At 43.1% G+C, this 11250-nt stretch overlaps 1 protein-coding gene across 1 annotated transcript in view; it reads left to right on the plus strand.

The window, feature by feature from the left end:
* Positions 1-9737: 9737 nt before the first annotated feature.
* CGRRF1 (cell growth regulator with ring finger domain 1) overlaps positions 9738-11250 on the plus strand; it is a 53282-nt gene continuing 51769 nt past the window's right edge. Inside the window, exon 1 of the mRNA XM_004370878.3 lies at positions 9738-9946. Coding sequence (XP_004370935.1) covers positions 9843-9946 — 104 coding nt within the window. The 5' untranslated portion in view covers positions 9738-9842. The remainder of the gene's footprint in view (positions 9947-11250) is intronic.

Genomic DNA, 11250 nt, shown 5'->3' on the forward strand with positions numbered 1-11250 from the left:
TCACTAAAACATGTTTTATATCAAGCCGGGGTTTGACATCAACAAAAGATTCAGGATAGATAGAAATGGAGTATTCTAATTAAAAACTGAGGATGATCAATTTAGATTAATCCTTTCTGGCCTGAATTTTCTAAGTCCTTCCTTCTCTGTATTAGCAGCCTTGCTAAAGCATGTTTGTATTTTTTACATTTTCCCACCCATTCATTCGTTGAACAAATAGTTACTGAGGGCCTGTTAGGTATCAGCCGTGTCCTGAGTGCTGAGGTCCAAAACAGACTAAAGTTCCTACCCTCCTGGAACTCACATTCTAATGGGAGGAGGGAGTAACAGACAATAAGCATAGTAAATTGGTAAACAGTATTCTGTATTAGAAAAAAAGTGTAGGGAAAGGGAGATTAGGAGTGCAGGAGTAGGGGATTTGCAATTTTAAATAGGGTATTTGTTGTAGTCCTCATTAGGAAGGTGACATCTGAACAACAATTTGAAAAAGTTGTGGGGATTAGCCATTGTGGATATCTGGAGGAACATTCAATGCCGAGCGATCAGCAGAGCAAAAGTCCTGAGATAGGAGCATGCGTGTTGTTTCAGGGGACAAGAAGGCAGACAAAATGACTGGAGTGGAGTGAGTTGGGGGTGAGTTGTAAGAGATGAGGTCGTAGAGGATTTGGCGGGCTGGATTGTGTAAGGTCTTGTAAATGATTATAAGGAATTTGCTTTTTACACTGAGTTGAGATGTCATCATGCATTTTGTTGTTGTCATTTGAGTTGAGTCAGTGCCATCCGCATGATCATTTACAAATTAGACCATTGTGATCCATAAGATTTTCATTGGTTGATTTTTGGAAGTAGATTGCCAGGCCTTTCTTCCTTGTCTGTCTTAGTCTGGAAGCTCCACTGAAACCTGTTTAATATCATAGCAACATGCATGCATGCCTCTACTGACAAGATGGGTGGTAGCATGAGGTGCCTTGGCCAGGAATCGAACCCAGGTCTCCTGCATGGAAGGTGAGAATTCTACCACTAACTCCCACCCCCCATCATGCATTTTAGCAGCATCATTCTGACTTCAATGTCCTTCTAAAAGGATCATTCTGTTACTCTGTTAAAAAGAGATTGTAGGGATAGAGGGACTTCCAAAGCCAGCCAAGAAGGAGCAAGCACACTCAATCTCTCTCTCCCATTGATTACAACTAAAACGTCTGGAAAAATATAAAAAGCAACTATTTGAGGACTCTGAGTAGTAAATAATGGCAAAATAGCAAGTGGATTGGGGAGAGAAGCAAAAACTTAAAGACTGACCAGTATGGTGCTGGTGAGTTTTCTAGTGCTTTTTTTTTTTTTTTTTTTTTGTTCTTCCTTTACTGCCTAACTTGGACCTGAGAGCAGGCTGGATCAGGGAAATGCCTGGTGCATATAGACAGCAAAATCTCCAAGACAAACCCATCTTTCTACCCAGGGGAATTGGTAAAAGGAACGCATGGAAATAGGAGAATATAGGAGGAATCCTCCTTTTTTTCTTATTTTTTTTCTCCCAGCCTTGGCCACACCAGTCATGTTGGCATGGTCACATTTTAGACGCACGCACCTAAAACCTTGAGAGAAAACTCACCTTTCTGAATGGAGGAACTGGGAAAGGGGCCCTATGTGGTGCAAAGATTAAAGGGAGTATCTCTGTGATTTTTTTCTCTTTCTTGGCTTCAGTCACACAGAACTGTGCAACAATGTGCAGAGACAACTCTGAGAGGACCCCATCTTTCAGACCAGAGGAGCATGGAAAAGGGGCTCTGGGAGCCAGAGAGGGTAGGGGAGGTCCTGGAGAAGAGAGACTTGAACTGACACTAGTTACGGGCACATAACCAAGCTCTGCCTGTGCAGAACACTCCCAAAGAAGTGCAGCAGAGACTTTGACAATTGAATGGCACTCTGAACCTTGATTCTGGCTGTGATTGTATGACCTCTATAGAGCTGTCAAAACTCATAGAACTATACAACAAACAGTGAATTTTACTGTATATAAATAAAAAACTAGATTTTTTAAAAGTTAAGGGGGAAAAAAAAAAGACCAAGAAGGTGAAGGCAGAAGCAGGAAAGCCATTTAGGAAGCTATTGTACTAATCCAGGGAAGAGCTGGCTTGGACCAAGACAGAAACGGTGATTTGGTAAGAGGTATCTGGAGCTAGTAGAATTTTCTGTACAGGTTTTCTCAACCTCGGTGCTATTGACATATGGGACTGGATAATTCTTTGTAGTAAGGGGCTGTGCTGTGCATTGATGGATGTTTAGCAGCATCCTTGGACTCTACTCATGAGATGGCAGTAATACCTCCCCAGCCATGACAACCAAAAACGTGTTCAGGCATTGACAGTTTTCCCCTGGGGGGTATTAAAATCACTCCCACTGGAGAACCACTGATGAATGTTCTTAGCTCTAGGCCACAGGCTGAATGCCTCTTTAATAATTGTCAGCTCTTTTGGAGCAGGCTTCAGGTAGTCTCCTGCCACCTAGAGTACATAGACCAGAGAAGCCCAGTATCTAAGACCAGAAGAATATTATGCTAGACTTGGAAGTTCAACGGTCTCTAAAGGGTTAAGCTGTTAGGGTCTGCCGAGGTACTAAGGCAGAATTTTCACAATTTCTGTTGTCTGTTGCATCATACCCAAATTGTACATTTAGTTCTTTTGAGCAGTGATTGTCTCAAAATTTAAAACTCAAAGTTATGACACTTATTATATTCCCATTGGTGTCTCCAAAATAAAGATCAATTTGCCCTTCTAGGAAAGAATGTGGGGTATAAAAAAATCCATATAAAATGAATGAAAGAGTTGGCAGCTCCAAGAAAAATACATAATGGAGATAATAATTTTTAAAAACATGTTCATATTTTTTGCTTTTCTGTTACAAGACTACTCCTTGGTCAGCCAGAGGCATCTATCAGCCTCGAAGGATAAACAGAAACTGTGATATCAGGAATGCGTAAGAAAGCAAGCAGTTTTTGATTACTGAAATAGGTTTTTGGAATCCCAAGAAACGCAGTAGTCTTGAAAGAGCGAGACACTATTAAGAAAACTTTTATAAGTTTTTAAACCTTCTATTAACATTTCAAAATCCAGATCTTGGCAAAATTAAAAGTGGCATTTAATATATGCCATATGGTAGAGAAAACAGGCTATAGCATAAGGAAAGTACCTTCTGAGTGGGAAGGAGAGAGTCTTTCCCTTTGATCTGGTGGAGGCTGGGAAGGAGAAGGGAGCTGGAGTAAGCACAACAGGCTGTCATACCTGCCTGTTCATACCCACCTGTTCTGGCTTCTCCCTTGTTTTAATCATCTAGTGCTGCTATAACAGAAATACCACAAGTGGATGGCTTTAACAAAGAGAAGTTTATTCTCTCACAGTCTAGTGGGCTAGAAGCCTAAATTCAGGGTGCCAGCTCCAGGGGAAGACTTTCTCTCTGTCAGCTCTGCGGGAAGGTCTTTGCCATCAATCTTCCCCTGGACTAGGGGCTTCTCAGACGCAGGGAGCCCGGGTCTAAAGGATGTGCTCTGCTTCTGGCTCTGCTTTCTTGGTGGTAGGAGGTCCCCCTGTCTCTCTGTTCCCTTCTCTCTTTTATATCTCAAAAGAGATTGATTTAAGATACAATCTAATCTTGTAGATTGAGTCCTGCCTCATTAACACAATTGCCACTAATCCTATCTCATTAACATCATACAGATAGGACTTACAACACATAGGAAAATCACGTTAAATGACAAAATGGTGGACAATCACACAATACTGGGCATCATGGCCTAGCCATATTTTTGGGGGGCACAATTCAGTCCATGACACCCCTCCAGGCTGAAATCACAGAGTGGGTGGTGGGGGAAGGGTTGTAGTAACCCACTGCCATCAAGCAAATGCCAACTCATAGTGACCCAGAGTAGAACTGCCCCATTGGATTTCCTAGGCTGTAATCTTCATGAGAGCAGATAGCCAAGTCCTTTCTCCTACGGAGCCACTGGTGGATTCAAACTGCCAACCTTTTGGTTAGCAGCTGAGCGCTTAACCACTGTGCTACCAGGGCTCCTTGGGGTTGTAGTAGAAACATCCAAATAGGTGTACTATTGGAGAACCTGAAGACATTGGAGCTGGTAGTCCCCTTTCCCTCTAAAAAGGAGGAGAGGGCTTACATTTGGCTGGCACCACCTCCAACATGGTGCAGGAGCAACAGCATTCATTGGCAGAACTAGCCTGAGAGAACTGCTGGTTCTCAGTGGCTTGCATATGACTTGTGGGGGAATCTACATATTCATACATCCCCCAGGAAGTGAAATTGGAGATTGTGAATGGGCTAGTGAACTTGAAGAGCTAAGAGGCCATAGTGTGTTAGTGCTTTGCAACCATAGATAAACAGCTGGAACCCTAAATCTCAGCAGTGGACACTGGCCCAATGCCCCAAAGGGCCAGATGGAAACTGCCACACCTTAGTGAGGACCCATAGGGGTCACTCAGAGCAAAGCCTCCACTATCCCCACCCCAACCATGTGATCACATGAATGAACAGTCTGTGTGACCGGTTGTCATCTTAGAGAGAAGCAAAAGAAGAGGGAGGAGAGACCAAGAGTTTTCCTGAAAGAGACCAACTACCCAGAACTGGCAAACTTGAAGGACTAAGATACCTGAAATTGATAAATCTAAGCTCCAGTTGTCCTCCCTTTCCTTTTTCCTTTCTACTATTCAGTGAGGGTAAGGATTCAAGAGCAAAACTAGCTCAGTTATAGATAATAAAGAAGAGTCATTCTTCCTGTTCATCTGAGTTATGTTTTTTAACCTAATATAGATAGTGTATACTGCCAAGAAATCCCCTGGAGAAGAACTTCTTTCATTCATTTATTCATTCAGTAAACTCTCATTGAGCAACTACCAGACATTGGCCAAGTACTGGTGACATAAACGTCAATCAGATGGAATTCCTGCACTCAGGGAGGGGAATATCCAGTGGACTAGACAAACTAGCAAGCAGATGCTTACAGCAGGGTCAGGAGGCTCCCGTATAGATACACACTGGGTGCTGTGGTAGAGGCATCTTCTCAAGGGTTGGGGAGAGTCCAGAAAGGAGTTTCAGAGCTGAGTCCTTAAGGATAACTAGAAGTTAGACAGGAGAAGTAGGGTGAGGAAAGAAGGAAGAGGCAAGAGCATGTGCACATGACCAATTCTTGGATGGCCAAATAGCTTACGTCATTGATTTTAAGAGTTATCCCTCCCACACGCACGCATTTTAACTCTAAAATTGGGATGTACCTAATAATCTACAGCATCTTACAATTTTAATCTTGGTGACAGATAAAGTAAAGGTGCAGCTTAAAGCACCCTAAAACAAGCGAAGCTTAAGTTTTGGGGCCCATCATTTGCGGGGGCCCCTTTCAAGGCCTTATACTTAATTTTGTATTTGTAATTTTGAGTTCACTTTCTTAAAGTGGGCCCCTCAAATGGTATATGCTTCATGCCTCAAAAACCTACATCTATCTCTAGTGTATTTTAGACAATTGATAATTCAGTAAGGCTAGAGATGAGTATTTGTCAAGGATGGTATATTCAAAAATTACCACAAATTTATGGCTTAACAACAGAAACTTATCGTCTCACAGTTCTGGGAGCCAGAAGTCTGAAATCAGTATTACTGAACAGAAGTCAAGCTCTCCATCTTCATTTCATACCAGGGCCACACTTCCTCTGGAGGCTCCGGGAGAGAATCCTTTCTTTGCGTCTTCCAGCTTCTGGTGGCTGCTGGTATTCCTTGGCTTGTGATCATATCACTCCAGTCTCTGCCTCTGTCTTCACATAGCCTTCTCTGTGTGTGTGTGAAATCTTGCTCTGCCTCTCTCTTTTAGGGATAGCTTGTGATGGTATTTTGGGCCCGCCCAGATAATCCAGGATAATCTCCCCATCACAAAATCCTTAATCACATCTACAAAGACCCTCTTGCCAAATAAAGTAATGCTTACAGGTTCCAGGGATTAGGGCCTCATATTTTTGGACGGCCATTTTTCAGCCTACCATAGTTGGTAACGGGAGGGCTGGGAGAGAGGATGAGTGGTGAGAGATTGGAAATTTACGATCCAATTATAGTAAATGACAGCCACATACATTCATCTGCTGGCAGGTTCTGTACATTTTTCCTGTGACGGAGACTCCTAGTTCTCTCCCAAACTGATTTCTCCTCCTTCTGTAAATAATATAACTTTCTAATTTTAGCCAGGCACATGGCCAGCCTGAACAAAGACTATTATCCAGCCTCCCTTGCAGTGAAACGTGGGCAGGAGACTGAGTTCTAGCCAATGGGATGTGAACAGAAGTAGTGTGGCCTTAAAATCTTCTTGAATGGAAGTGGTGTCTCACTCTCCCTTCTTTCCCTGTCTGTCGCTAGCAGGAATATGAACATAATGGCTGGAGCTGGAGCAGCCATCTTGGACCATAAGGTTCCATCAGGAATGGGGGCCACATATGGTGGAACAAGAAAGAAAGAGCCTGGGTCCCTTACACTCTAGAGCATTATGTTGACCTTGCCTGCATTGCCTACCTCTGGATTTACCTAAGAGAGAAATAAATTTCTATCTTGATTAAGACACTGTTATTTTTGGTTTTCTGTCTCTCACAGATGAAACCATTTCTAACTAATAATCCATTATGCTGCAAGCCCTCACCATCCTCTTAATCAGAGTTACCAATATTTCTTTCCTGGACTTTTGAAGGAACCCTGGTGGCATGGTGGTTGAGAGCTACAGCTGCTGACCAAAAGGTCAGCAGTTCAAATCCACCAGCCACTCCTTGGAAACTCTATGGGGGCAGTTCTTACTCTTATAGGGTCACTATGAGTTGGAATCAACTCGACAGCATCAGGTATTAACTGATACCCATATATTTACCCATATCCACTCTGGCCTTCTTCCAATCAGTTTTCTACACAATAGTCAAAGAAATTCATTCAAAATGCAAATTGATTATCACTCCCCTTCTTCAACTGTATCGGTAGCTTCTCATTGCTCCTAAAGTTGAGTTAGTTAAAATGCATCATCTTGACCCTACCTATCTCTCCATCTTCATCTCATACCAGTCTCCTCCTCACCCTCCATGTTTAGCCACACTGGCCTTTTGGTTTTTCAGATATGCAGTGATTTCTCCCACCTCAGGGCTTTTGCACATGCTGTAGCTTCTGCCCTAAATGTTCTTCCTCCGCTCCTGTCTCTTTGCCTGGTAAACGTTTTCTCCCCATCAAATCTCAGTTCAACCATCTGTTCTTCAGGGAAGCTTTCCATGATCTACCTTACCAAGTCAATTCCCCCATTATATGCTCTCATAGCTCCACATACCTCTTCTTAATAGCACTTATTGTAAGTTTGCCTTTACATTTTGCTCAAGATTATGTTTGGTTAATGTTTGTCTTTTCCATTAGATGATAAGCTCCATGAGAACAGAGATATATTATTTTTTGCTTATTATTGTATCCCATGAGTTGGAATTGGCTTGATGGCAACTAACAACAACATCTACTATAGTGTCTGGCACATATCTGACACTCAATAATATTTTCTGAATGAATAAATGGGATATAAGCAGGAGTCAGGTTGCGTAGAGGTGGGTATGCCAAACAAGGAACTTAGACTCGATACTCAAAGAAATCTAGCACAACAATCAAGATTTTCAGCAGTGGAATGGAATATGATACATGTTATGGAAAAGTCATTTTTGACAGCAGTGTGCAGAATGCGTTGGAAGGAATCTGTTTTGTAAGTAAAATGACAGGTGTCAGTGATTATAGCAGATATCCAAGTGGGAAATGATAACGGCTTGAGTTGAGTTTATGTCAGTTCCAGTTTTTTTCAAGAACTCCTCAGAGTAAATCAGGTTGTGTCTCAGTTTTCCCCACCGCTGGTTTGGGAGTTGGCTTTCATGGACTAGTTAGTGAATTATCCTTGTTCATCTGTTTTCCATCTTCCACTACGTTACTATGGGTATTTTATTTCATTTTCTTCTTGTTTTTGTTGATTTTTAAAAATCACTTTACTGTAATTTTAGTGGAGTTTTGGGAGGGAGAAAAATTAGATGCATGTGTTTAATACACCACGTTAACTTGGAACTATATTTTTGTTTTCATTCTGAATATTCTTTATTGTTTTATTTCAATAAAATTGCCTTTCAGATTGGCCAACATTTTTAAGTGACAATATCAAACGATGACAAAACTGTGGATGAAAGAGTGGGAGTGTAAATTACCACAAAATTTCTGGACAGCAGTATTTCTCCAAAGTCTTAAAAATGTACATACTTTTTGAATCAGAAGTTCTACCTCTAGGAATTTATTATAAGGAGATGATTTAGCTTTAAGGATGTTCATTGCTGGGTTGTTTATAATATTGAAAAATTACCCAACAATTGAGAGTTGACTAAATAAATCAGATATGTAGTCTTGAAAAATTATGTTGTAGAATCAAACTTCTCAAACATGGTAATTTGCCAAGGAGTATGTGAAGCCACAGGACAAGCTTAGCTCATCTTTCTCCAGCACCAATTTTATCAGTGATTTGGGAATATGCTGCTGTGGCGTCGGCCCTGACTCATGACATTCCCATGGGTTACAGAGTAGAAATGAGCGCCAGAGAATTTTCTTGGCTATAATCTTTATGGAAACAGGCACTGCTGGGTGGGTTCTATCCGCCAACCTATCGGTTGGCAGCCAAGTGCAAACCATTTGCACCACCCAGGTACCTGTGGCAGAGGCTACTAGTTATCTATCCCAATGTCCATTCTCCCTTTCTTCTTTGGTAACAAAACTGATTTGTAGCGGAGGATGTTACTCTTCAGAATAAAAGACTATTTGTACATTTCCCCGTCTCTGCTGTAGGTAGGTGTGGCCTTAGGGCTAAACTGCAGACCAATGAGATGTCAGTGCAAGTATGAGAGGCTTCTAGGAAGGCTACCTCAACGGAGCTGACTTAACCGAGGAATGAGGAGAGGGGGTGGGATTTAGCTTTTATCCAGTACTTGAAAGCTTCTGCTCGGCAAATAATAAGTGAAAATGAATACAAAAACGTTTAAACATCTAGCTAACTCTAATTTGAGGGGTGCAGGAGGAGGAGAAAAAGAGGGGATGTGAAAGGAGGATGGTTGATTAATTTCTGTGAGAATCTCGGAATGCTTTTTTTTTTTATCATTAAGTCCAATCAGAAAACAACGCTTATATAAAGAGCTTGTGGTAGAGACCTCTTTTTGTGTTTTGTACGGTGCCTATTTCTAAGTTTTCTAGATAAAACAAGCACAGGTGTGGCATTATTTCACTGTGTAGAACCCAAGATGCCGACCCTCCTTCTACCCCCCAAAATTTGCCTCGGATCTAATCTGCAGGGATTCAGGATTTAAAATGGGTGCACGTGGATTTCGAACTGCCCCTCTCTTTGGTATCAGAAAGCCTGCATCTTGCCTAAGTCTTCGGCGGAGTTGACCCCAATTTTGAATTTGCCAGCAGAAAAGCGATGACGGCTAGAACAAATCCGCCGTGAAGACGCTTGCTAGGTACCAATCCTCGCCGACACTCTCCACAAGTCGGGGGCGGTGCGACCTGGGGCCCCGCCCCTCCGCGAAGCCAAAAGCTGGAGACCGGAGCGGGAGGGGCGTGCCGGGCACTGCAGGCGACGACGTAATTGGCACGCCGGCTCCTGCTACCGGTGAGGCTGCCCCGACGTCTAGCCTACGAGAACCCTAGGACCTACAAATATTGTCCGCTCTGGGGCACCGTAGTGCCTTTACCTAGGCAGAGCGGGTTGGGCTGGGGGGCTGTATTTCGGCTCAGCCCTGAAAGGGACCCGGATGGCTGCGGTTTTTCTGGTGACGCTCTATGAGTATTCCCCGCTCTTCTACATCGCGGTGGTCTTTACCTGCTTCGTCGTGACCACCGGCCTGGTACTGGGATGGTAAGTCCCCCAGGGCTAGGGGGAAGGGGCGAAGGGGCGAAGGGGCGGATATGGGAGTGGAGGAAAGTCGCAATGAGCTTCAGGGGCATCGGAGCCGGGGCGCGGGTGGGGGTTGGGGCGCTTGGGGCTGTGGGGAGCCGGCGCCAAGGGCTCCGACTGGCTCCGGGAGGAAAACTAGGTAAACACTTCACTTACGTCACTGCCCTGCACTTCTGTCCTGTCCCCGTTGCTGCGGGCGTCTGGGGAGGTGCTGAATTAGGGTGTTCTACCCAGCTTTCTTGCCAGATGATTAAGCAGCCAGGATGAGCCTGGGCTAGAGTGATTGACCAACAGACTTCTGTCCCGGATTGGCGCCTACTGCGTGCTTGGTAGACACGGTGAATCAGTTACTTGAGGCACAGTACGTAGAAGTGCACCCCGTCCTTGGGAGTGGACGGTAATGAGATTGATTATTGTGCTTCTGGCCTGAACCGAGCATTGGCCTTGGATCTTTCAGCGCAATTTATAACTGAACTGTTACCGCTTGAGAATTTAAATGGTTTCTACGTACACTTGAAGTGTAACTTACTCGATAGAACTATGGAATCATAATTTTAGAGCTGAAAGAGGCCTTAGAGATTACTTACACCAAGGGGTACACAGTTTACGTATTTGAGTCAGGGAGAATAGACTGTTAGGTAAGCCCTTAGCAATTCTTATAGCCCAGAGATTCTAAAATTTCCTTCTTGAGGAGATGCCATTGTATCATGTTCAGACAAGCCTTGTAAATAAATACAGCTAGTTGAAACCATCTTACTAGGTCACAACAGATTTTTCTAAGCTGCAACCTCCAAAGTTCCTTTGAGAAGATGGTGATTCCAAATGGATTAAGCAGTAGTTCTAAATGGATAGATAACAGCTGTGGCCTGAAGAGGTCATGTGGCTCTGCTGAGGGGAGAGACAGGAGCTGAATTTTGAAGAATGAGTATTTTGAAAAATAAATGGAATTGAATGTGTATAGTAGAAAAAAGAATGCACTGCAAAGAGCACACTATGAACAGAGGGGCAAAAGAGAACATCAGTTGACAGAGTGAGCTGTAAAATGAGTTTAAAACTACCATTTGGCTATATGTGTGTATGTATATATATTTGGTTGTGTGTGAGTATGCATACATATGCGTGATTACTTTAAAGAAAGGACTCAGGCCTATATCAGTTTCTGAAAATATAAACCATCTTTAGGAACTAACCACCATTTTAACATTTTGACACAACGCCTCACCCTGCCACTGATAGAGCGTAAAATTCCTGATTTGGGGTTGGGG

Source organism: Trichechus manatus, unplaced genomic scaffold (assembly GCF_000243295.1).
Source record: "Trichechus manatus latirostris isolate Lorelei unplaced genomic scaffold, TriManLat1.0 scaffold00010, whole genome shotgun sequence".
In the NCBI taxonomy this organism is placed as follows: domain Eukaryota; kingdom Metazoa; phylum Chordata; class Mammalia; order Sirenia; family Trichechidae; genus Trichechus; species Trichechus manatus.